Source organism: Lepisosteus oculatus, chromosome 9 (genome assembly GCF_040954835.1).
Source record: "Lepisosteus oculatus isolate fLepOcu1 chromosome 9, fLepOcu1.hap2, whole genome shotgun sequence".
Classification (NCBI taxonomy): domain Eukaryota; kingdom Metazoa; phylum Chordata; class Actinopteri; order Semionotiformes; family Lepisosteidae; genus Lepisosteus; species Lepisosteus oculatus.
The window spans coordinates 4,011,053-4,038,637 of record NC_090704.1 but is presented as its reverse complement, the minus strand read 5'-3'; the positions used below and the strand labels follow the sequence as shown (position 1 = coordinate 4,038,637).

Below are 27,585 nucleotides of genomic sequence, written 5' to 3'. Positions count from 1 at the left end.
TGTGTTTGTCCATTTGAGCAGGAGATGCAAACACAACTACAGTACGTGCTTTTGCCAGTGTTTTGTCTTTTTCTAAGAGATTCTGAATCAACCAGAACTGAGTATACCAGCACCGTGATCATCAAGATGACGGATTATTAAGTTAAGGGAGCAAAACCGAAAACCTAAATGAAACCAGGTGTTCCTAGCCATTAGCTGTGTGCAGCAAACAGTACAGAAGACTGTTTTTGTGAAAGCATTTAACAGCATTTAAATAGGCCTGTCTAAGTTGATTAATTCGATATGAATCTCTTGCCTTCTGTAGTAGTTGTTGGACACCACATGCGTGTAACTGATACAGTTAAAAAAATAGGGGCCAAAAAAAGGAAGCGTATTAATTTAATAGGTTTTCCTGATTGGAAAGGTGGGAATTGGAAAGGTGCAGGAGTTGAAGCTCCACTTGTTCTTGGCAGCGAGCTGCCGGGGAGGGGGGCAGCTCTGCACGTCTGGAGCAAGCGTCCAGGTGGATTCCTATGGGCCTCTTCCGAGCCGAACTGTCAGTTAGTAAATGAAAACAATTAAGAGAGACAGGCTGAGCTTGGCGTTGCCTCAGCTAAGGTGCCAGGCAGGTCACAGAGAGTTCAGATGCGGAAGAATGCAGAGCCAGCGTTCCTCCTGGGCCAGAGGTGAAGCCTGCGATGGGGCAGTGATGATGAGAGAGCTGTACTCTTCCTGCTGTACATCAGTCAAGGACAGTCTGGTAAGCCGCTGTGGCAATTACACAGTGTGTCAGCTGTAGTGACTTAATGCCAGTGGTCTGCTCTGGGAATTGGTAATGATGTCGCTGGCGGAGGAGATGCGTGGTTTGTTGACGCTCCGTTCCAAAGTCATTTTTCACAACATTTTAATTCAGAAGGTCTGGAAGAGAGAAGGGAGGGTATTCTTATCCATGTGTTTTGGACTTCACTTTCTTCCCTTATTTCTCAAGTTCACAGAGGCAAGGACAGACTGTAAAATAGCTCGCCTGCTGTAGGGTCATGTTATTGGCATTGGAGTCAATGTCAAGGTTCAGAAGAGAGCCCGCAGACGTCTTGATATCAGAATTATGAAATAACCGTCTGAGGTTTTATAATGTGTTTCTCATGAAACAGACTTAGGAATTCTGAAGGAGGCTTCAACTTGAGATATTCCTTACGTGCCTTCCACTTAATGTGATGTTTATTTGAATTTACGGGTTTTATTTTTCAAACCCCGCACTGAAATATATTTGTGTTGCTTTTTATCATTTTTAAGCTGCTTTGATGTCTGTTAAAAAAATAAATATGGTCTAATTGTGACATACTAGAACTTTCTGTCAGAACAATTTTCAAAAGCCTGACAAATGGGCCATTTCCAGAATCTTGTTATGAATACATTACTTTGCTCTGATTCTCCCAGTAAACAGGCCAAAGATATTGTGCATCATTAATTTTGGTTGTTGCACAGTGCTAAATGTCTGGCAGAGTTACAATGATAAGGATTAATTGTCTTTGTGATGTGTGTGTGCATGGTACCTCTTGCTCACTCACCTTCATCAAATCTAAATGGAATTATAAGGGTCATTTGATGCCTTAACTCCAGCTCCTGAAAAAAAAAAAACGAATGTGCAAATGAAATTATGTGGAGGTCAGTAGTTAGCATTGGGTTTAGACATTTTGACACTCAGGTAAGGCCCCTTGCAGACAACACCACATTACCCTGGAGTACCTGAATAGACTAATGGCATTTTATGGTCTACTTCATAAATCCAGTCTGTTTTATTAGAAGCATTGGTCACAGCTTTAAATTTCACACCTGCATTCAAAATTGTGTAATGAACTAAACCGTATTATTGCTAATTAGATCAAACTTGATGTTCAAAGGCATAATTCGCTCAAACTGTTGTGTGTTAGGGAGAGAAGGACAGAAAGATGTTAAGCCCTCAATACCAGGGACTGTGATTAACTGGCTGGGAACACACAACAAGAAAATCAGAATTTCGCAAGGTTACTTGGAGCACTAGATTAAAATGACTGGATGTTTGCTGACTGAATGTTTGACATGTAATGCAATGTACGGAATTTTAAACTGCTCCAACTAGCAACAGCAGTGGAGTTTTAATTATGTCTTTCATTGCAGATTGTTCATATTATTTTTCTTTTATTCCTTAAACTAAACACAGTTCCTCAGCTTTCCAATGTAGAATATGCAGATCCGCCCCGTTGTGTGGTCTTTTGTTGTTTCAAGATCCTTAAAATTGTCTTTGAAATATTACTTTGCCTGCTACTAAATCTAATCAAAGATAACCCTATCCAGGACAAAACAGGGCTGAAAGAGTAAACAGAATAAATGAAAGTAGAAGTTCAGAGGTGTTCAAGTACATAAGGAAGCAAGGAACCAATCTTGTTTTTGCTTTTTCACCAAAAGTATTTTTGGGAAAAATCTATTATTTCGACATTTCTCTGGGAGAAACTGTGACATTGTACGCAGCACAAAGTAAGCACCAACCTGGAATTTGTGAGTCGATGTTTTCAGTAAGACTGCATTTTGTTCAGAAACAATCAACATGTTAAACTTCAGTCTTGGGTTCTCAGTGCTGCTCTCTGTGAAGAGTCAGTCTTGGTTGAAGGGCTTCATTCTGATCTGAAACGTAAAGTCACTTTGAAAGAAAATCAATGTAGCTAGACGCTGTATACACTACACAGTCTTAGTACAGAAAGTTTCTTTTCTGACACTTTAATGAGAAATTCTTCAGGACATTTGTGTTCCATTCTTTCTTTCCAAATATGCAGCGGTTCATTGAGGGCTTTAAAAAGGTATTATTTGTCTTTAAGAAAATGTTAATTAAAAAATCCTTTTAAAAGTCATAACCGAGTGCGGTGTCTTTGTATAGATGTTCCGTATTCATGCAGTAGAAATAGATGTACCTCTCCAAGGTTATGTGCACATTAAAAGTTCAGAATGGCTTTATATGCAAAGTTTGGAGGCTAATAATTTTCATGCAGATTCTGAATGGGGACTTTCAAGTAGAAGTCTGCTGTCTTCACTTTTCACAAGTTGCTTTTTTCATTCTGGATATAAATGAGAAAGATACGTGCACACGCAATTCATTTGCCGTTGTATGTTTTAGTGTTTGCTCAAGTGATCAGTGATTAAAGTCATTAAAAGTCCCCGTAGACACTTTTTGACAGAGAAAATTGACAGAATCAGCTGTTCTTGCTGGTACAGTAGTTCCATGACTTGTCAATCAAAATGATGGGCAGCCTTTTGTCTTCCTAGCTTGGGCTCCATTTGTGAGTGGAGAGCCACTTTAAATGGAGTTTGCTTTACATTCATACATGCAGGCACAATTCTATTAATTCCTGACCAGAATTAAATACTGGGTTATGTGTTTTCTAATACTCATAATGACTGTAGAATATTGCTAGGCACTATTAACGTAATTACTTTGTGTGTGTGTGGTTTATGTTTCTGATAACATTATACAAACTGTATTTCTACTAGAGCTGAGGTTTTTCAATTATATTTTCTCAGGCAGTTTTTGCTTTGCTGTTTTTACACAACGTAATGGCTGTTCTGTAAGCCATGGAAACCGAGTTCTACTGAAAATACAGTTCTCACCGCAAGATAATGAAGCCAATTATTCTTTAAATTACTAACTGGTACTCCTTTAAGTCGCAAAACTAATACAATATTCAAAGTTATACAACAGCGGTTGAATTAAAATTGCCACAGAACAAAATTATTTTCCCTGAAAAAAATGAGCACAAGGCATGAATCATCCCAGTGTTGTGCAAGCGCTGATTAAATTAACAGAGTGCTTCCGATACACTGTAGACCGGAGGTACAATTAAATGAGAGACTAAACCTCATCAGTCACTGGGTTTATCTGGAGCCTGGAATGCACCACTGAATGTTGAGCTAAAATTAAAGATGAAAATCCAGCAAGTATGAAGGTTAGAGCTATATAACTTCATTACTTTACATCCCTTGCTTTGTCCCAGGAAGTTGTAAGCTGTAGTAATTTGCTTGTGCTTGGATCACTGTAGACCTTCTTATTTTCTTATTAGCTCACCGTGCTGTTTTCTGTTACACATTTATTTAGTGAAAAGGCGCTGAGTTAAAAGAAAGTCACATCACTTCAAAGCTTCCACATTGTTTTTCACCTCCCGTCACTCTGGAAAGAGTTCGGAAAAGTGCCTAGACTCCACCTCTACAGTAGGAGAATGTACTGTTGAATCCTAACATTTCTAATTGAATTGCAAAGGCAATGGTGTAAAGTTAAATGTGCGTAAAAGTCAAGCGACCGGAGGATGTTTTCTGCCGAGAAGCCACCCCTCTTCACGCAACACAGGCTCTTTCTCAACAAGCAGCGACACCAAGATGTCCCGGAGACCTGGGGTCTAGATAATAAGGAGGATCCTTGTGCTGCCCAGCAAGGGAGGGGATTTGAGAGTTTGAAACTGTGAACAAACAGGAGACATGGGGTTGAAATTAGAAGTGCTGAAGGCAAGTGGTGACAGGTGTCCAGATCTTCATGTCGTAGAGCTAATGCCCTTAGCTCCTCCTGGTTAGCGAAAAGTGATATTGTGATGCGACCTGCTCTTATTCAAGTCAGACATGCATTACAGCGTGGTCAATAGTATTCAGCACAGCGGGCAAAACCGGGGTCAGACGGTGATTAGTAAGTGCCCATCACATTCTCCAGAGTCTTCTTTCACTTCAGAGATATACAGTAGGATGCGAAGCACTTTTTTCGCCCTACGCACAGAGCGCTAACACTGGCCTTTCAAAAATACTTTTAATCACGGGTGTTGAGCGATTTGCTAATGAAGGGTTTTTTGCCAACTGCCCCACTTTGATAACACAGTTCCCGCTGATGATGGGGGGGGGGGGTAGTCTTTTAGATTTACAGCATGATTGTGAGCAGAGTAATCAACACTGATTATTTAATTGGTGGTAAGGGAAAGAAGCTTTAATTTCACCCTGCTTACGAAATTCTGGAGGCAGCCGCCTGCAGCCAGTCATTAGGCCAGGGGTGTCTTTAGAGCTGCATGTGCATTCAGTGTGTGGCATTTTTTTTTATTTGAATTACCGAAGAAAGGATGCTAGAAAACAAGCTTTATTTCTCATCCATAAGATGCCATTAATAAAATTTGATTATGTTCTTAGATTCCATACGTTCAAACATTTCAAGCACAGTTGTGAGATTCTTGTGATTTCAAAGCACAGAGGTCAAAATACGTCACAATGCACCGCGAAATTAAACATCTCAATCAAATATCTTGCCTTCTACAGTACATAAACTGATCACGGAAGATTAATCTTTTGTATTTGAAGCTGATAAGAAAAAGCTGTCCGTTGCTCTCCAGAACAGGGGAATATTAACTGGTCTGCACATATTCACACAGGAACCACCGAAGGCTGTGCAAAGGGTGTTCTCAGTTGGTCATCTGACTTTTACACTCGGGAGAGCTGTGCCCAGTCAGCCAGCGTGGAGAGACCTTGGCCAAACTAGAAATGGAAACGTTCTGAAAATGGAAAGAAATAAATTGCTGTGGGATTGTTGTCCAGCACTGGAGGATCTCAGGAATAGCGTATGACTGACCACATGATAAATAATTTATTCTGCATAGTTAACACTGTGTTTTCGCACTAGCAAGGGAACTGAGTAATTGGGTGCTTCAGGGTTTAACGTACAGCATTGATTTGCTCGGATTATAACCATTACTCTTTCCAGCCGCTGTTAACATTAACGGGTCTGTCATGGAGTTATTCTCGCCGCCCTTGTTTGTTTAAGTGTTGGGGACTAAAGCGCACCAATGGGGAGAGAATTAACTCCAAAGGCACATGCTGAGTGTTTAAATGAACACTATAAATTATAAGTACCTTCTTCTTTAGTAACTGTATAGCACTAAATGTCGAGACATTTAAAACTGCGCAGTTTGAAGTGACCCCACTTAAACCAGTTTTGCTGAAGCTGTCGCTGCTTAATTGATTTAGGGGGGGGCTGACTTTCCAGTGCCGTGTGGCAGGTATGGATGTTTAAAAGGAGGAGGCTGGAAGAGGCTTCCCCTCTGAAAGCGCAGGGTCTCCTCGAGCAGGTGGGGAAAAATCACATTCATATTCCTGCCAAGTTCCCTGCTCAATCAGAGGCTGTAGGAGCTGCAAGTCTTTTGTCTTCGGGGTCCAAGTGTATCTGTGACCGTGCCACTGAGTTCTGTTCACCATCTGGACATGCTTCAGAGCAGCTGAAAGGGGCACTTTAATTGGTTTTTGAAATACGCTCATTGTAGCTGCCTTTCCGGTGAATTTTCCTGTGGAATACAGTATATATACATTTTAAAAAACAGATATGTGCTCTGTTGTAGGTTCTGTTGAAATAGCCACATGGATATCATAAGTAAAATGGCTCTGATGTGCAAACAATGGTTTTGGATTGAGATTTTAAAAATCTGTTATTTTTTTTAATTAAATATTTCTAATTCTAGTTCTGATAAAGAAATTTCACTCCAAAAATACTGTGACATAAATAAATTTTGTTCAGCAGAAAACAAAACCAAAGCAGTCATATCACTACGAGTCGGTATTGGGACCAGATATTTTCAATAGACTATTGTCTTTCACTTTTATTTTATTAGTGTTGGTTAATGGAGGTGTTTCTTTAAATTGATTTCACATTTCTTCTTGGTAAGAAGGGACTGAGGATCAGTTATCTCCCCTGACTTTCTGTGTGCTAGGGAATTTCAGCATGCACTGTACATTCACTTCACTGTCTCACTACAAGGCAAAGCCAATTAACCTAATTAGACAAAACACTGCAGAGACTTGTAATGGGATACAGTCTCCCCAGGTCTTAAAGAGGTTTCAACAATTATTTCAGTAGAGGCTGTGATCCTCGCTTGTTCTAGAGCAGTTGTAAATTAAGGAATAAAAATGAAGAATTTGCACCAGTGAAAGTATGCTAATTGGCAGTAAAATAACCCCTGTACATACTGTATCACCCAGTTCAGTCACGCTTGATTCAAGTCATTTTGCTTTACACTGCTATATAAAGTCTCATTTATTTCTTTGACCATCAGCTTAAAACAAAAGGGGCGGAGCAGTGGGTCTGTGGCTCAGGATCTGTGCCTGTGTGGAAGGTTGCCGGTTCAAATCCCGCAGCCGGCAGAGGAATCCCACTCCCCTGGGCCCCTGAGCAAGGCCCTTCACCCCAGCTGCTCCAGGGGCGCCGTATAAATGGCTGACCCTGTGCTCTGACCCCCAGCTTCTCTCTCCCCGCCCGTGTGTCTCATGGAGAGCAAGCTGGGGTCTGTGAAAAGACACATTCCTAATGCAAGAAATTGTATAGGGACAATAAAGAGATCTTATCTTATGACTAGGTTTTTCATTATAATTATGTAAGTTTGCAGAGTAATTGTTTCTTTTGCATCACGGCCATTCTTAACACTTTGGGGTGACAGGAGTCAAATTGTTTTCCTTGGAGTGTTTGTCAAGGAAAGACTGCAGCAGACTTTTGTTCAACGTTCTCCCTGTGTTTTTTTTGTGTGTGTTTTTGCAATTGTTGTTTTCCTCTTCATTTCTTCCCATAGTTTTTTTTTTTGTCCGCAGTTGCAAAGTGTGTTACAGAGACGGAATTTGTTTCAATGTGGCGTTTCCTCAGAGGAGAGCACGATTTTCTTGCAAATAGGTTATCTGGATTTCTTTCTTGCCAGTTGACATCTTGCTTTTTAATATATCCCTTCTTTCATGTGTGTAACTGGATAGGTTCCAGAATGCCAGCAAGCCTTCAAATGGAAGAAAGAGGAATCTGGGAAATTATTAATTTCCTCCTTCTGACTTCCGTATCAGCATGGAAAGTACCCTGCCGTGAAATACAGGCAAAAAAAACTCCCGAAAATACATTCTGTATGATTGGAAGTAAAATAACCCATGTTTTTTTAAAGAAAAGGGAGTGAATGTAAGAAAAAGCGTTGCAATGTTTCATTTTTCATGGGATGAAGCAGCAAAGCCGAATGTACGCCTGGGGGAGAAAGATTAGATTCCCTGTTTCTAAAAATGAAAGCACAATAACATTGGGCCAATATGATTTGTAAATAAAGGGAATCATTTCTTCAGATGCTCGTGTGCTGCAGGTGTTGACAGAGGTGAAGGATTCGAACGGTTAAGTATTTATTTTGGTAATCACTCACCATCTGATGAGGTCTTTGGAGTTTATAACAAGAATCCGAGAGGGATGACAAGGAGCCAAGTTCACGTTTCACCTCTGCTGCCCTAACGTGCGATCGTTCCCGATGGAGTTAAAAAAAAACCCCGCTAAATATTATGCACGAGCCCATTTCCTTTTGCATCGCTCCTCCACCTCTTGGTTCACTCCTCGCTGTGCAGGGGGGTCTCAGCCTGTTCGGCCCATCGCCGGGGGGTTGGCCCTCCGCCAAGCTGAATAAGCCAAATCTCAGTATGACTAAACACTCAGTAAACACTTCTTAATACATTGAATACTTGGGTGTCGTGATTCCTCTTGAATAACAAGATTTGTTTTTTACGCAGACCAAAACTTATGTCAAATGTCAGCGAGGCTAAGAAAGTAATCTGCCTGGAGGCTCCCCGTCTGTATCATGTGGAACGTTTTCAGGGGGATTGCAGAAAGGGCATGATGAAAAATGCCGGCCTGGAGCACTGCAGCTGTCAGAGGAACGCTGCCAGGAACGAGTGCAGCTTGGCGCCGTGTTCAGCTAAAGACAACTACCTGAAGGTGTCAGCTGAAATGAGCCCCTGTTTCGGGGAGCAGAGTGCAAGGCTTGGTCTGCCCCTTGGGAAATCAACAGCGGGCGCAGATTCTGTTGCTGTTGGGTTTTTTCTAACGCAACAAAACAAGCAGCAGTTCTCCGCATGCCGTGTAGCAGTGGGGGAGAAAGTGGCCTGCACGCAAGAGCTCCTGTAGGTCCTCCAGTAGTGGGGGCAAGGGACGCTGTCTGAAAGTCCGCACGCTGTTCCTGAATACGCAGTGCTGTTCAAAATGCACTGGCAAGGAGTTTGAGATCATGAAGAATGCTTGATAAGTCAGTATGAAGCCATTGTGCGGTCCCCCAGTTCAGAACTGCGCTTCACTTCGGTCCAGCTCTTGACAAAAGGCTGCTTTTGGTGTTTTTTTGCATCTCCACAGCCACCTCCTCGTGCAACCCCTGACAGCACTCTCAAGTGAGCTGTCTAATGCCCATGCAAGTTCAGTGCTACAAAGTGTGCCAAGCAGCTGAGGCTAGCCCTGATGTCTTTCCACATGGAGTGCTAGAAATGGATTACGCATTTGAAGCTGAAGGCAATTCACAACACTTGGAAATGTTTGCTCTTCCCTTTGATTCCTAAATCCTGGCCTTAGGAACCCTTCACGATGTATTTAGGATTTTTCAGTCCCAATTCTCAGGAAGTGGTTCAGGACTCTAGTCCTGTTCTGGCTTCATCAAGCAGATTTAGGTTTTTGGTTACAGGATTGTAATTATAGTTTATCCATATGTGTTACTTTTTCACCAGTTTGTCATTTACAGTGGGTGTCAAATGTATTAACCCCTTGAACTTTTTTTACTTTTTATTAGGTTGCAATATAGAATCATAATGTATTTAATTGGGATTTTGGAAGATCTGTAGAATTTTGTTTTCACTTTGACAATATATTGTAGACAGTTTTGTGTCAATAAATGGCTAAAAGTCCGACTTAATACATCATGATTCCGTACTGTAACATAAAATCTGAAGAAGTCCAAGGGGGGTGAATACTTTTGATAACCGCTGTATTAAGTCACTGGCATGAGTATTTCCCTTTTTTACAAACCACATTATGTTGTTTTCTGTCTAGCCTGCTGTAGACTAGCTGTACGTGTATGAGTTTGGTGTCTCTAATCATGTGGTTAACATCCTGTGAAGGTCGTTTGCTTCCATTGGCACTTTTTTATCTCACATGGCCATGTGTTGTGCTTTATTTTCAAATGCCATGAATTTAAAATAATGAGGCCCATCCAGACCCTTAGGGCAGTATTATCCAGGACTCCTACAGTGTTTGTTTACCATTTATTTAGCTTTCTCCCTCCTATCTCAATCCTGAATACCATATGAATTCCAATAGGTGCTTCCTTGGGGAAGACATTGGTACCATTGCAGCTGGAGAAAGAGTTGTTTCTGGTTTACAGCGATGTCATCTGAAACTGCGCCTTGTTTTTTTTCTTTTCAAACGCATAAACACGAGACAGAGGCCTTTTCAAAATTCCAGGAAAAGAGAGATTCGGGCCGAAAGGTTTCTCGTTCTCCGATTCGACCTTCTCAAAAGTTGCTGTCATCTACGCTGTCTTGAAACAGCTGCTGCAGATGTTGTGACTGATCTGCATAGCTATATTGACATTCCTGGCTAACCTGCTTGAGTGTTTCAATTTATTATGACTTTTCAATTATTTGGGATCGTCGCAAAAACAAGGAAAACAATATTTGCCTGTAGTCATTCTATGATTCCGAGGACATTTGACTACAACCACATACAACCATCCTTACTTTAAGAAACTGGGTTTTTCTTGTGAGCGGAGAGCAGGCGTTTGGGATTTAGCCTCCAGTGTACAATCTCCTGTATCACAGATCTACCACACACTTCATCACAAGAGCTGAGCTCAATTGAAGAGTCATCACAGAGGCTGAAAGATTCTCCATCCCTGAGGCTAGAGCTGTAGCAGCACCGCTCAGGTTTATTGGCTGGGCAGATCGGCAGCCAGGTCACATGACCCACGCCACAGCTGACCTGTCGCTGAGCCCCAACTGCGTCTTCCTGCACTTTCCATCCACCAAGACTGACGCTGTCAAGCAGGGCGGCTGACCAGAGTGGAACAGCAGTCAAACCCTACTTACTGTACTGTGTATATATATATACACACAGATTTTCTTATTGTTAAAACATTCTGTGCTTTTGCCTGCAAACGGATGCGTTTAGGTCTGAGTTCCAGTATAGCAGAATAGTACTAAAAATGAATATCAAAATTAGATTTACAGCTAAATTTTACACCTCAATAATAAGTATTACTGCAGCGCCTCTCTCGAAAAACAAGGCATTTGAAAGAGTTCCTGTTCTGACTAAATAACTAGTGGCTGCGTATAACAGAAAATGATAAAAATGTAATTGGTTATACTGAGCAAGAAAATGGCTTCCATTATCTTGATTGACAATAGGACCTTTATTAATGATGGGGACTACTTAAGTCATGCTAAGATAATTACAATTGGGCACAGCGATATTCACGCTCTGCTTTGTGAACTTAAAAAGGGGCTCCTTTATAAACTGCTGTCCTTGGTTGAATATAAATCTTCTGCGCTGGCTCCAGTGTAATCCCCAGAGGTTCAGCAGTGCCGTTCTCCCTTTGACTTCAGATAAATACAGACTGAAAGCTAGAATATCTGCCACGTTCCTACGGGATCTTTTTTATTAAGAATTAGAAGCTAAGTACAGTAAAGCCTCTCAAACAAGATTTGTTTTTTTCCCTTAGAATTATAAATTCACTGACTCTTAAATGTTTTGCAGAACCAGTTTTAGCAACCGGTGAATCACAAATCCCTGACAAAATGCTTTACAGAATCATGGACATTCAGCCCCTCTCGCGGGGTGAAGATTGTTTTGTTGTTGTCTTTTTTTTCCATTTTTTGAAGCTTTTAAAATCAATGCATCCTCCAAGCTGCCAGAAGGTTGTCATTTAAAAAAGCATGGTGCTCCTTCAGGCCTGTCAAGCGATGCTGTTCCCTGAGCAGTGCAACTTTTTTGCAAAATGGTGCCTGTGTAGACATTTTACAAGTTTAGCAGGGGTAAAAGGTCTGTGTTGGTTTCATGTTGGCTGTAGAGCAGCAAGATTAAACAGCGTCTGCAGTAAGAATGTAAACAGCTTCAACAACTTGGCTGGGTAGCTTGTTCTAGACTCCTACAACCCTTAGCATACAGTAAATAAGTACCTCTCTGTTCCAGCTTTGCACAACCCATCCCGTGATTCGGAAATCTGAGGCGACAGTAATGATGGGCTCAGACTGCGCTCATATGACAACCTGGGTCAGTGGCACAGAGAATTGGCAGGGCTGGTGGGAATGATGAAATGGAATTGTTTACAGAGCTTTTAAATTGCAGAACTGAGCTGTGTGCTGCTATTTGAAGGGCTCCCTTAATTCAGTCCTTCAGCGGGAGACACATCACGTATGGTTTTAAGATGAGAGAAATTCTTTCTGTCTCCTCGGAGCCTGATCTTATTTTCTGGTGCCACTTGGTGAAGGTTTAGTAAAAATCTTATTTAAAACTAAATTGTTGGAGTGCCTTGTCTGTTATTTTTTTTTTTACCTGCTGTCTCTAGCTCGAGTTTTCAGTTTGTTTACTGCTTTTATTTAAGACAGACATAGAGGATGGAATAGAAAAACACAATTCTGATTTTGTGAATGGTGTGCTCTTTCAGTTCGCCACTGAAGTACCTTATCTTTATTTAACACAAAACAACTCTGATCAGAATCTCTGTGATTTTAATGTTGTATTGATTCAGAAGGTTTGTTTCTAAACAAGTGGGGTATGAATATATCTGTCAGCGCCAGCGAGTCACTTTGAAATGTTTTGTAAATCTTTTTAAACAGAAAATCGCAAAGATTGGTAAGAAATTGGGCAATTAGTCCTAAGAATGCTTACTGTATGCAAGCAAAGCTGAAAAAGGGTTTTATATGTGTAAAAATGTACAGTATGACATGATCTTTGGAGCACCTCACATTGTCACCAGCTCCTTGCTGTTTGTTGCTGTACTTCACAGCAGTTCCTGAAGCGAGCATCACATCTGTTCCTGAGTTATGAGTAAGACAGAGAGGCAAAAGCACAGGGGTTCAAAATCTGTCCTGGTCTTACAGTCCTGGGCTTTTGCTGCAGGAAAACAATGGCTCAGTTGGCTGGAGTGGTTAATGGAGAAATCAATCATTTGAGCCGGAATAAAAAACAGGGAACGACACCTCGACATTATAAGCGTTTAGCGAGAGAAATAATTGAAGGGAATTTTTTTTTTAAACCATACAAGGTAAAAATCTAAATGCGAAAAAAAGCCCCCTGCACCACAAATAAACCAGGCTTCTTGGTTTTATTCAAAGGCACGTTTGGGATCTGCTTGCACTAAGACTTCAATCTTTTGTGCAACACCCAAGGTCATTTAAACTAAAGCTAAGTGGAATTGGCAGCTATTTATCGCTGTCTGTTGCAAGTTCTTACCTATCACGGTCACCAATGTCAACATCATGCCAGTTTTTTTTGTTGATGGGGGGTGGTTTCCACTGCATGGCAGACTTGGAGTGAAAACTCTCAGAAACCTAAGAGTACAGCAACCGGGGCCGGTCATCAGGGTATCGAGCACGGTGTTTTTCAATAACACGCAGTGAAATACAGTACAGCTGCTACATTTATATTTGTAGCTCTGCAGGTAGCATTACAGGAACATTAGCTCCAGAACAAAAGCGCAGCACACTGTTTACTCAGGTGCTGTTCAAACTGTCCACATTCATTTTCCGCCCGTCTTCATTTCAGTTTTATCGCCTGGCAGCTTTCTACAGAGTCAGTTGTAATCACCTTCACTTGGGTCTGAAAAAAGTCCAGTGCAGCATTCCTCTGTGAAAGAACGCAGCGGAGAACGACTGCAGTGATGAATACTCAAGCTGCTGCTTGCCTCCGCTTCGGAAAAGATGGATTTATGTTTTTCTGATTTTTTTTATTATTATTTTATCGATTGTAGTACTTTGTTTTTTGGGGCTGAATTTCAGTGTCGAATGCTACTGTACATTGCATGAGAATGGAGATTTGCAGGGAGTAGACACTTAGACACTCCTGTGTGATAATTTGCCGATTTGTTGTTGTTTTTTCTCAGCATCTACATATTCAAACGCCATATGGACCCTAGGGAACTACAGAGCCGTAGGGTCACATGAACTCTGGAGGAGAGTGCTCACAGATCTCAGCCACCCCTGTGCTGGTGCAAGAGTCATAACAGAAGAAACAAGTTCATCAAAAGTCAATAATTCCATATGAAAAATAACCAAGTGCTCAGAATTTTTAGTATATATTTTCACTAAACCATATGCCCAGACTTGTTGTAACTTGTGCTTGCAATGCAACTCAAAAGCAACTAGGGGACCTACAAAACAGAACTTATAAAAAAGCATGTACTGTATTGATTCGAACACATTCACTTTTTGGATGATCAATTAACTATTTTTCCCCTTCCTTGTCTACAAGGAAAAAATAGCCACTTCGAGAATTTGAAAATGTTTCATTTCTCCCTGTCCTTAAATACCGAGGTTGTTTGTAATAAGAATATGCCTAAGAGTACTATGATATTATTCTGATTCTGAGAACAATTCTGACAGGTACAAATTGGATTCCCATCACAGGCCTTTTAATAAAAGAAAGCTCCTTGTTCAGACCTGATACATTCCCCTTAATTGCCTTCCCATTCATTGTGCGTCTGCATTCTGCATTTTGCTCATTCTCAGAAAATGTAAGATTGAACTTCCTCCTGCTGTTACAAAGACAATGCTGCTTGACTCTGGTTAACATTTGGTGTCTTTCTTCTCCCGTGCACAGCCTCAGCCTGGAGTTTTGGCACAAGCCTAAGATCCCTAATAAATAATTCACAGTAATTGTGGGTTGCTGACAGGTTTGACAGCTAGCGTAATGCCACATGTCATGGGTAATACATGATATCCCTCTGATAAAGTACTCGTGCTTTCCTGCATGATTACAAATTTGCTGCTTTTTTTTCCAGAATACAGTCGGGATCCTACCTCAGCACTGGGTGGTTTACACTCATCCTCGCTATGGATGTTTGCCGCGAAATCCACGTGTACGGAATGATTAATGAGACCTACTGCAGGTAATGGAACACAAACCTTCGCTTTCTTCTCTTTGTACTCTCTTTGAGCTGTCGCATCTAGAAAGGTCTTGACCGACAGATGCAAAGGTAGGCAGTCGTAGTATTTTCATTCTCAGAAGGTGTTCACCTGTCTGCTGTGTTTTCCTAATAGATACCAGCTCAAAATCCAGTAATTACCTCTAGATAAGTCAACATGAAGGGGTAATAAACTGCCAAGGCTGACAAACATGTTTAAAATGCCTTGGCATTTGGCATTAACCTTAGCTGACACACCTTGATGTACTGTTAGGAAAGGATTTCACCCAGCAAGTTATCAGGTTTAAATATACCTGATAATAAAACAATGCACGCAGCAAGCAGACAGCATGCGAAGCCAGGTCATCAGTCAGTCCCTGTTTGATCACACACCGGCATGTTTTTGTCTGAGTGCGATCTCATTCATAAAAGAGGGCAGAAATGCCTTCATCTCTTGTGACAAAGTGCAACCTGACCTCTCTGAAGCCGATCTTCGTAAAAGTTAATGAGTATCTCCCTTAAACTACTTGCTGATTTTATTTGAAATACTAATTATTGTTATGCAATTTATATGGAAAAATAACACAAATTGATCTTTTTTACTGACCTGAGAATATAAAATAATTCAGATGAAGCCTTTTTCAGTACACTGGTTTTGATACAAAAGCTTATTGGTAACCTTTACATACTGAGGTTGTTAAAATGACAAAATATCAATTGAATCAAATATCTGATCCTGACACCAACTTGCTATGCAAATAAATTCTAAAACGTAAAAATAATTGCACCTCCTATAGTCATGATTTTTTGTTTCTTTTGCACAGTGGTAAAAAGGTAATAACCAGGTGGCAAACATAAACAAAACAAGTATTTATTTCAATATATAGCACAAAGAAAATGTTTGCAATTAAGTTCAGATCTAAGAGTGTGAGAGCTATGCCTTCTACAGACACAGAAAACAGAATTTTCACTTTATGTAAGAAATTAATACAGTATTTTATAGGGAAAAACAGGGAACCTATGTCCTATAAAATATAGACTAAGTCACTCTCTAAAACTCTCTAAAACCTGAATTACAAATAGGAAATCAGTGTTCCTAAAGTCTGCAGTCTGGTCCTCTTAGTGCTCAGAACTACCTGGTTAGATTCATATAACTTTTCATTTTTTAGAAGAGGTTTCTCACAGTGCAGTTGCATTTCCTATGTTTTTATATCTGTTCTGAGTCTTCTTTTTTGCCTTTTTTCTCTTTGTGTGTGTTCTCTGGGAGGACAGACTTACCGATTTAACCAAGACCTGGTTTAGTCTGAGTTAATTAGTGATTAGTGATTAGTGTAATATTTTTTTTCAATGCATAGAATCGCAAAGCACTTTCCATGTAAGTGGAAAGAGGCGATCCTTTTCATCCAACACTGAACTTCCAGCAGCTGCCTGTGTGACACGCAGCAACCATTGTGAACTAACAGCCCATCTCCATGATAGATCAGGTGGAGAAGTCAGAAATGAGTTATCGCACCTGTTGAATTAAGGGTAACCTTAAGGGAAGTGGGAGAGTTTGCGCCCAGGGTAAAATTCAGACAAGACACAGAGGAAAAGGACTCTTATTAAACAGTCATGAGATATTTAACGAACATGCACTCGGGGCCTGTTGAATGGTTTGTCTGTAAAATGGTACCTCCTGCAGTCCCAAGTCACCGTCCGGGTGCAGTGGTTTGGAAATTCAGGTCCAGAAGGGAGAACGCCCCCTATTGGTCCACCAACCACATGTACAGCAGCAGTCTAGTCCAGCCTTGCTCAGATTCAGAGATCTGACGAGATCAGGCTACAACATGCTAACATGACGTGACACAAAACCAAGGCACTGACTTTACTGCTGTTATAGAGTGGTGTTAATGTTAATTTTTGATCTGTGTTTTGTGTGCTATACTGTATTTATCTTTACTGGATAGCTAGATAGCTGTTAAATTAATAACCAAGGCAATCTAAAGAAGTAAGCAAAGGTTTTCTTTTTTACCTTTATTTTCTACCCAGAATCAAGTGAAATTCTGTCTTGGGTACCACACAGTATGCTTTTGATGTGCAAATGTCATTGAGATGAGAAAGGTTTTTCAGCCTCTTTTTCTATTTTTTCTTTGCCTTGGGGAATTATAGGAGGGTAGACATCTTTTTTTTTACTGTTCTACATTATAAAATTATATCGCGTACCTCAACACACGTTTTAAAAAGAGCATTCAATTTGGCAAATGCTGTGGTAAAGAAATAAAGAAAATATCAATATATAATTTTATAATGTAATACACACTGTTAGTAGAGTGGGACATCTTGTCTACCCTTTCTTAAGGTAAGGTTAACTGTTATTTTTCTCCAGACTTTAAGACTTCAGAAGCAAACATTATGCATAAAATATAATCTTATAGTCTTTTCTTAAACTGTCCCATAGTTGGAGAAGGTACAGAATAGAAAACATATTGTCCTGTGAACACACTGTACAGTATCTTCCTTGTCATTGCATGACCTAAAATTAGCATTGCAAATAGAATTATGTGCTTTACTTTTTAATTGAGTTAAATTGTTTCAATCAGGCTCTTCCCTTACTCATTCAGTGAGGATACAAGGGATAGTTGATTTGTTCTGAAGTGGTTCTCCGTTATTTAAAAGCCATGTCAATAAAAATGCAGGAGTGAGTGGCGAAATATCTGTGCTGTAGGATATTGTATTAGAGGATAAAAGTGCAACAGCACTGTGTCAGAACTGACACTAATGTTGCAGCAGATCTAGGAACTTAATTTAGCTATTACTGTAATGTCATTCAAACCTGCTTGAATAAATAAGTGCTGCAACTTTAGTGTGTTCTGTGAAGTTGGTTTGTTTACATGATCCATTAGAGATGTTTTGTGTTTTAATTAGAACAGAATGACAGAACAGTTATCACCTTCTGAGGTCTCTTTAAGTCATCAACAACACAAGACATCGGGAAGATAAATTAGCTCAATTAATCCTTTAATTTAAATGGGAAAATTAGAAACATTCTTATTTTTATGGTATCTAAAATGAGGCGTTATGTAAAACACCAATTAAAAATAGTTTTATATGCAGATAAAATTGATATGTTTCTCTGGCTAGAATAACTTTACAGTTTCCTGTGGCATTTTGTCATTATCAATATAGTTTATCAAAGCTAGAAATGGTTCAAAACTCCAAGCCATTTAAAGACACACCTTTGCAAATGGAAAACTAATCTCTCTGGTAGGTTTAAATAATCAACACTTCCTTGCTGTATATAACTCCTCCTGTGTCACAGGTATTAGTATTATGACTTCAGATGAAACAAACAAAAGCAACTCATTGATTTCAGTGTTGTAGTCCTTAGGTAGAGCTTGGTGAGCTCAGTACAGAATGGTTGCAATGGTACAGCCACCAATAACACTCATGAAAAGTATCTTTTGTTATTTGTCACTTCTCATTTCAAGGGTGTTACATGGGGATTTACAGTATGCATATGAAAATTAATAGATATATAGTATGGGTGTTGATATCTAAAGTACATCTAGCAGAGTGATATAGCCAGCAGCTATATCACCCTGCAACTCACAACTGGCAGCCCACTGAAGCTAAGCAGGTGTGAGCCTGGTCAGTACCTGGATGGGAGACCTCCTGGGAAAACAAAGGTTGCTGCTGGAAGAGGTGTTAGTGGGGCCAGCAGGGGGCGCTCACCCAGTGGTCCACGTGGGTCCTAATGCCCCAGTATAGTGATGGGGACACTATACTGTAAACAGGTGCCGTCCTTCGGATGAGACGTAAAACCGAGGTCCTGACTCTCTGTGGTCATTAAAAATCCCAGGGCACTTCTCGAAAAGAACCCCGGCGTCCTGGCCAAATTTCCCATTGGCCTTAACCAATCATGGCCTCCTAATAATCCCCATCTATGAATTGGCTTCATCACTCTGCTCTCCTCCCCACTGAGAGCTGGTGTGTGGGGAGCGTTCTGGCTGCCGTCGCATCATCCAGGTGGATGCTGCACATTGGTGGTGGTGGAAGGTGGAAGGGAGTCCCCATTACCTGTAAAGCGCTTTGAGTGGAGTGTCCAGAAAAGCGCTATATAAGTGTAAGAAATTATTATTATTATCTACTCAAATAAGTGTGCTGTAGGTTCTGGTATATAAAAGTGTAGCCTTGTAGATTTTTTAAACTTAAGCTGTGTGGGGGGCATTGTGTGGTTACAGTATGTACAGTATCTTTGTGTTTTGTCTTTTGGGGGAAACCGTTTCACCCTAACTCCTCATTCACTGTATGCCCAACATTAACAACGAAGAGTAGCGTTCAAATGAACTTTCTGAAGCTTATAAATCGACACGGACTGCCCGGAATTGGCCGCGAGAAATTCTGAGGGCTTGTGCAGTATGCGTGAAGCTTTGTTAACACTGTGGTTTAAAGCATCTATTCATTCACATTTCTGTCTCTAACAGGACCGATGGCTACAGAAAAGTCCCTTACCATTACTATGAAGCAGGGAGCCGGGATGAATGTGCTGAGTACCTCTTGCATGAAACTGCTCCTTATGGAGGTCACAGGTTCATTACAGAGAAATCGGTTTTTGCTAAATGGGCCAAAACGCATGCCATTAAATTCTCACACCCAGCGTGGACGGTCTCGTGACAACGGTCACTTACAGTACAGCAGCTTCATCACAATCAGCACCACCTGAAGATTACTACCACTGGACGTTTTTTTCTTTTTTCCTTTTTCACTTGAACACAGGAGCCAATAGACGTTTTTTTTTTACAGGAGGAAAATGCAACGAGTCTGCATTGGGACCTTCACCAGGGTGCCCATAGTTATCATTGAAAAAGTCCTTTCTCGAGAGAGAAAGGGAGTCTCCAAAGGACAATCACGTTTGAATTGTGTTTTAAACTGCATCATTAGATGCAATTCACATGCATTTAATTAACTGTCAGATTCCGGACTGAAAAATCAAAGTGAAGTCACTGGCGTTACGGATATGCAGTGTCTGCAAGTGTGTCATCAAGTCTAGGACATTCCTTCTGTTTTTGCTGCTACGTTTGTTTTTATTATGTCACTATGAGTACTGTCAGTTGTGACAATGTTACTTTACTCACGAGAATGGAAATGAAGATAACGCACTCGACTTATTTGGAGTGAGTTGAGGGTTGTAGGAGTCGTGAACAAGCTCCCCAACTTTAAGCTGATACCCTGGCTTCTTTCAAGAAATCAGTCGGCGAGAGCCTTAGATTAATTAGATACTAACTACCGAACAAGCGAGATGGGACTAACATGACCTTCCTCGTTTGTAGCCATTCTTACGGTATCTTAATTCCTTGGAGCCTGATCCTCCTTTCTAAATTGTTCCAGGGATCTAGTTTAATAAAGATGCGATTGACTGCCTTCAAATATAAACCTTTGTATACAGGAGCTCAAATGCCATAAAGAATTATTTTCTTTTCTCCCCCCGGCAAAGTGAACAGACTTTTCTTCTAAACCAGGTCTTCCCATATCTTGCCCTATAGGTCTGTTTAAATCATCCACAACCAAAGACATCAGAAACGTAGTTTAATTAGCTTAATCCAGTCTGTAATTGGCCCATTTAGTACTCCTGTACAGGTCTGATACCGCCAATGTTTTCAGGACACCTTGAAGCCTGCTGGGCTGTTGCTCTCAATGTCGTGGAGTTGGGGAGCCTCAGTCTAGACATCAGAATGACATCAGGCACCTCTGATTCTGGCTTCCACCACTGAACCTCAGATTGTCAGCAGTCTCAGCCGATTGGATAAGAATGCTCCACGATCCTGAGAGGTTTCACCAGAAGGCTGCCTTCTGTGACTCCCTGAAGGCCAGAGGTCTGTTTGTTTGCCTTACACTATTAATTATTTCAGAAAGCAGTTTCCATATGTGTCCTGTACTCCACTCTCTCTAGGTTTCCATCGTTTTTTATTCCATGAAAATCCCAAATCCCAACATATGGTAGTCTGTGGGGGTGAAAAAGAGAGCTGTACTATTGAAAGAAACGCACTTTCCTTGTGGTTTCAACCTGTGCATGGTACATCTGAGATTGTGGGTCTCCATGATAAATATGAAATGCATATTTCACTCGGGATCTTAGTGCACGTTTCTCTGCTCTGCTCCAGACACAATCAGAACTGAAGTTTGAAGTTTCTGTTTGATCAGTACGAAACGTTTGGTGACAGTAAGAGAGTGAGACCAACATCTTTTTTTTAATTGCTACAGCGCAGAGGGCAAATGACTTAGTCCATATGTTCTCATTTAACAGCACAGACGTAGTTAGGTTTTTCCTTTGTTTATTCTGCATACGCTACTTGGTAACAAGCATATATCAGTCATACAAGGAAGGGACAAGCACACCTTTAACAAAAAAGCTTTTCTTGAAAGTATTTCAGTCACTGTTTAGTTATAAAATGTGCCATTTTGATTAAGGGGCAAGCTTAAACTCTGTATCTGCTCTAGGCTAGAGCTAGATTAAAAACAACAGAGTATCCATCCAGTTATTTTCGTCATTTTAGGAGTAGTGATCATAGTAGTATAGCATAGCAGCACATGTAACAATGGGAGTTTTTCAATGCTTTTGCTGTATTGTTTACTGTATTGTTTCTATAATGTGCCTCCATTATGTTGTCTGCTGTAAGAGTTCAGTGCATTTCCTCGCTTCTGATCTCTCTGTACAGTATATACAGTATTGTCCCTATTAAGTAGGGCACTTGAATACTTTTCCCTTATTGAGTTTAGCACAGAAAGTAATAATACCAAGATTAGATTTTCTATTTATGAAAACGCATCAATCAGTAACTTGTCTTTTTCAAGTTTTCCAAAATCTGACGTTGCTGTTGTTCTATTTCCTGTGCACAACAAAGAGTCATGTGTTGCACATTAATGTATCTAACCTTCTAAAAAGGCCAAAATGCAGATTATTTTCATCCTGTGGTTTTTGTATACTTTATTCTCTTACCTTTCAGTCATGAATGTCTATTTCATTTATCCTTTTGCTATTTAGTGTTTTCATTTTCTGTTATTGCATGTCTTATATTCTGTACATTTTCTAAAGTTCAATCTACCTACAGTTGTAACATCTGGCAGCTGTACCAATCTGCCTTTCACTGTTGCCTTCTGTTGTCTTGACAGCTTCCCATGAGGAACAATTTATGTAACACGTACCTCTCATCACAGTTCACATCACTCCGCCTCCTACATTTGTGAAATTTAAATTTGATGAGTGACTAAAAGTTGAAACATCTCCAACTCTCATTTTTCACTAAGGCAGCCAGCAGTCTATAGTGTTATTGAGGTGGTTTTTTTCCATCACTGTTCATTTTAGGCGTAGAAGTTACTAGGGAGGAAAGTGACCCATGGACATAATGTTACCTGGTCGAGCCAGGGCTTTCCTGTATATGAGTAAGCCAAAGCTAAATGTCCAGTTCTAGAAACTGGGATAAACATGGATGAAATGTAGGCTTGTTTCATTGAAAAAAAGACAGAGAAATATTTCTGAAGCTGAATTAACTGTGAAATGCATGTATCAGAAGCTAATTTGTGCAGTACCTCCTCTTACCCCCAGAAAGCCCCAGGTGAGCCTCCACTCAATCGATAAACCTGGAAAGAAAAGCTGAAGCCTTGTACACAGTAAGTGTTGCTGTTCTAGTTATTGAGTGATCCACTTCAACACAACTGCCTTCAAAATGAAACCCAGCACAAGCATGTGAGCTCGCTGATGAAACCAGCAGAGAAAATGGGTATTTCTTTGCATTTTTCAACACCTGCGGTTATTTTTGGTCTTTAGGCTGCTAACAAAAAAAAAATCGTCCTGCTTTGAAATTGTCAGCCATTGAATTTTGCCCACCATCCCACGGTATTAATATCACACAAATTTCCCACAAGCTGTTGAATCTGATGTGTTCTCTTGTGCTTCAGAAGAGTTCCAGAAATAACTGTGTGAGTGCCTGTGACAAGGATTCTGACTTGTTTTTAAAACTGTTTTTTTTTTTAGTTTTAAGTGGTTCTGAGTGGTGTTCCCATCAAAAGCAGGAATCTGTCTCTGCTTCCTGCCTTCAACAGCAGTGCTGCTTGAAACACAACAAACTTAGACAAGTCTTTTTAAAGTATGCTTTAAATTTGAATTCTTATTTCTAAAGGATTGTCATTGCTTTGTTTTAACACTTTAACTGGCGCAATGACATTGGCTTTAAAGAGAAAATATTTGGCTCACATTTCACTGAGCAAACGTTGAGAAAACAGTTCCTGTTTTTCGTTACAAGATAATTCCACCCTATGAAAAACATGTCCGAACAACCTGGATAAACAGACAGACAAAGGGTTAAGGACAATTTTTGGTCAAAGTCTAATAGCAATGAAAGGAGCCAAGGATATAAAGGGTACTTTATACTTGGGCATTAATTTGCCTGGCTGAAGATCAGCCCTGTCACAACCCTCCTCGCTTGGGAGGAATGAACCAGGGAGGCAGCTCCAAGGAGGAAGATGGAGGGAGGGGGGCTAGAAAAGATCCTTGCAGAGTTGTGGGTGGTCATTGAGTATCTATACGGTACGTAGGAGAACAGAAGTGTGAGATTTGACCTCCCTCCTGAGCTTCTGCTAAATGACACGATTTTTTGTTGTCACATTTTTGAGCAGGAAAAAATTATTCAGTTCAAAAGGTTCTTAAGGTTCGGGTTTGACCTTTGTGTCTTGTGCGTCTTTTGTCAAGCCAAATGCCTCTGTTGCAGTTTTTTTGTGTATAGTTGTGTGCGTGTCTGAGTTTTTACTAAGCCACCACAATCATCAAAAGATGCACTAAGGTACTCTTAAAGGCATACAGTACACCATACTGATATATTAGAATTCACCAAAAACTCTTCCACAGATCTTAAAATATTGTAAAAGGTACTCCCATACCTCATTAATAGGTATTTAGGTTTGGAAGGTTTTATGTTTTTGGTAAAAACTGTGACGTTGTGATTAGTATTAGTGCTGTTCAGTATTAAACTGTAATTTTTTTTACTCACAGGAATTTCCTTCCCTGTTGTCTGTGATAGGAGTATTGTGCGAATCGGGAGTTCATATTAATTATCACAACTACAGGTATTTAAACATATACTGTATATGTTATACTACTCTCTCTTAAAAGACGGTTATTAAGAAAATAACAGAAAAACTTTAAGCCAGCTTGAAAATTGTTAAAATTGGAGAGCGTTTATGAAAGAACATTAAATGTTTTCTTCTGTTGGTTAGATTTCTAGGTTAAATATCTCCAACACCCTTTAAAATCCAGTTTGAAGGGGGTTGGGGGTGCTTATTTAATAAGTAATTCAAGTTTAAATAAATTAATGAACATAGAATATTCTATATTTTCTACAGAATATATTGTAGAATATGTAAGAATATTCTACAATATAAAAAAACACAAAATAGCCCTGAGAGATTCAGATAATTCCAGTTTATTTAAAAGATAACTAATGAAAAGGTTTGTAGTAGTAAAGTATTAAATAGTCAAAGTATAGTAAATAAATCGCCCTGTAATTCTCTGATCATATTCAGATATTAAAGTGTCAGCTGATTATTGTCTGACATTGTAGGTATTAAAGAAAGGTTGATAATATATTTTTTACCTCAACTTCATGAAATTGAAATAAACTGCAGAATATATTAATAACAAAATTACCTTCTTGTGAATGAACTAATGATTATTGCTCAATTCTAATACTGAAATTAAATTAGAAAAAAGTTAAGAAAGTGATTTGGGGGATAAAAGAAAGGGTTCAAATTTGCTGAGAAAAGGTTGGTTTATGTATCCTTTAGAAAACCTCAAGGCCAGCTCTATGAAATATTATTTGGTGTTTAGAATCTTTTTTTATTTCTGTTATTTTAGAAATAGTATTAATAAGGTTTTACTTTTTTATTTTTCTGTCCTTGGTCTGTTCACTTACTGTAGATTTAGCAAGAGTGGATCAGCCTAATAAACAGTATTGGCCTTTCTTTCTTCTACAGTAACAAATGGCTTAAAGACCTACTGTAGGTGCATCTGTTTTCTTTGCTTTGCAAATGTGTTTAAAACATTTGGGTCATGAAAGACAGCCATTATGCAAATTCTGTTTGGTTCTCATTAAAATGTAAATTAATATGTAGGACATTATGAAAAAAGAGCTTTGTAAAGTGCCTGTTTCCCCAAACCTTATGTGTATTTTTTAATTTGATATTTTCAGATGAAATTAATACAAGCTCTTCAGTATTCACCCCATGGGATGCTTGTGGGTAACAATATTAGCTCCATTTACTCTGTGTAGTGTCAATCTGGTTTGATGAGGAGAGACAGAAAAAACGAAGTAGTCTTAAGAAGATTCCTGCTGAGTGGTTAAAAAAAATACTCGACCTTTGAATTAAAAAAAACACCTCTGAAACAGTGTTAATTAGTAAATGAAGTCATTTCAATGTTAATTCTTTGTGAGTTGAAAATGAGACCTTATGTGATAGGGACAAATTCCCTTACTGAAGATACACTTGACAGTGTGTTACAGTATAATAACGGCAGGGCAAGGAAAACATACAAAGCTAATTTCAGTTCAAAATCTAAAAAAATAACTAGGCCATCAAACTGAACAGGTCCTCAAATGAATTTGGATGTTCATTACTTGCTGAAATTAAGAATATTACTTTAGGGCGGAGTCTTCAGAGATTTTGTTTGTTCCATCAGTTTCAGTCCACTAGAAGAGGTGTTGAGTGCTTTTAATTTACAATTAAATAGCGACGAAGGGTTTAAATCATTTGGAAAAGTGTAAAAACTGTACAAATCATTCTGTGACAAAATAATTGCTCTCTAATTTTCAACTGAATTTCCTGTGACATGTATATGTTGTGCAGTTCTGTTTACGTTTGTTCTGGTTTTGTTGTGAAACTGCTGGATTTTGTTAACTGTGTCATGCGATGATTTTTTGTACTTTTTCTACTTGCGCATCATTTTGTACCGAAGTTTGTTTCTTGCTTAATAATGCCGTTACACAGCACTTAATGTTAAACACTAAGCATATTATTTTTAATTGTACTACAGCTTTATCATATGGCATTGTATGAAGTTACTTTTTCCCTTATGACAGGAGTCCCTATCCTGATACTGGAGGCCCACACGCCCGCTATTTGTTCCAGCTGACTTTCATTACCTAATTCCAGACTTAATTAAGCTAACAAGTTGTTTAATTAGAATGTTGTTGTTTTTCTGCTAAGAAGTTCGGGATTTAAAATATGAAATGCGATACTTAAAAGGGGACTTCCACCATATTTAAAACCCAGAAACAGTTAAACAGTTCATATTAATTCAGTAAGTCAGCTAAGAGTTCAGCGGTAAATCTGTCTGAGAGCTGAGCTGGAACAAAACGTAGCACTAGCCTGTGAGCCTGCAGGACCAGCTGTAGGAGCCTGTGCTTTATGAGTTCAAGCTTTGTAAGTGCTTTTTGCACATCCAGTTTTCACAGCTCAAAATGTTTATAGAATAAATCAACCTGAGAAAAGTCATTTCTCCTTGTGGTTTTTATTCATTCTAAATAAGGCTAAGGCACGTGTTGTCACATACAGTACTGTGTTTCTACATATATTTTGTATAACACAAGTTTTTATGCCAACATGAAAAAGAAGTAGAAATATAGTTCCCTAATAGAAGAAGCAGTAAAATCTCTTGCTCAGTTCACAGAGTAAGCCCGGTGGTCCTGCTGTCCCTGGTTTGAATCCGGGTCATGTTGCTCTCCGGTAATGTTCAGGATTTTCCAACGGTGGCACACTGTGAGCCGAGCTTAACTGTGCTAAGGTCACGGTTAGCTGGCCAGGGCTCACTCAGTTTTCTGGAAGACGGATTCTTGTGCCTGCAGGCTTGCAGAGGCATCAAGATGTGCCTGTCCTCAACCTGTGAGGCACTGGTCAACTTCCATCCATCCATTTTTTAACTGCTTCTTCCAATTCAGGGTCGTGGGAGAGTTGGAGCCTATCCCAGCAAGCAATGGGTGCAAGGCAGGACCCTGGACAGGAAGCCAGTCCACCACAAGGCACACACACTCTGACCAGGTATAATTTTGCCAAAAGCCGGTTAACCTACAAGTTTGGTTTGCTTTTGGCTAAGATCAAGGTAAGTAACCTCCCAGTTTGTTTTTGGGCTGTGAAAAGAAACCCTGATCATCCAGACAATGCCCATGCAAAAACACAGGGAGAACATACAAAAATCCACGCAGATTGGACCCAAGGTCAGTTTTTAATTTTAAAAACTGGACAGTATAACACTGTATAACATAGTGTACCTTGTAGTACCACAGAAGAAGTCTTGATTTGTCACTTTTGCATTGACTTGGCCTCAAGCCCTTCGCTATCTGTCCCTCTAGTTCTAGGAGGAGTCTGATTGGTACAGTAAGTGTGAAGCTGTGAGGGTGGAAAATGAATGAATGTTACAAGAACCTATAGTGAGCTGTTTGTGAATGGACAGATAAAAAAGCATTTAGCGTTTAGCTTCCAGATACAGCATCCTTTATGAAGCTGGAAGATGAAGAGTAGGAACTCCATGGGAGTTTTATGTGGGATAGGACAGAGAGGTCAGGATTGCCCTGACGGTCCCTGAGAGCTGTTGCATGAACTGGGATGGGGGTGGAAAGAGTGCTTTGGCATCCTCTTAGTC

The 27,585-nt window shown here is 39.8% G+C and overlaps 1 protein-coding gene across 1 annotated transcript in view; it reads left to right on the top strand.

Moving 5' to 3' along the window:
• st6galnac3 (ST6 (alpha-N-acetyl-neuraminyl-2,3-beta-galactosyl-1,3)-N-acetylgalactosaminide alpha-2,6-sialyltransferase 3) overlaps positions 1-26,432 on the top strand; it is a 97,809-nt gene extending 71,377 nt beyond the window's left edge. The window contains exons 4-5 of the mRNA XM_006634764.3: positions 14,796-14,903; positions 19,382-26,432. Of these exons, the coding sequence (XP_006634827.1) occupies positions 14,796-14,903; positions 19,382-19,571 (298 nt within the window). The 3' untranslated portion in view covers positions 19,572-26,432. The remainder of the gene's footprint in view (positions 1-14,795; positions 14,904-19,381) is intronic.
• The last annotated feature ends 1,153 nt before the right edge of the window (positions 26,433-27,585 follow it).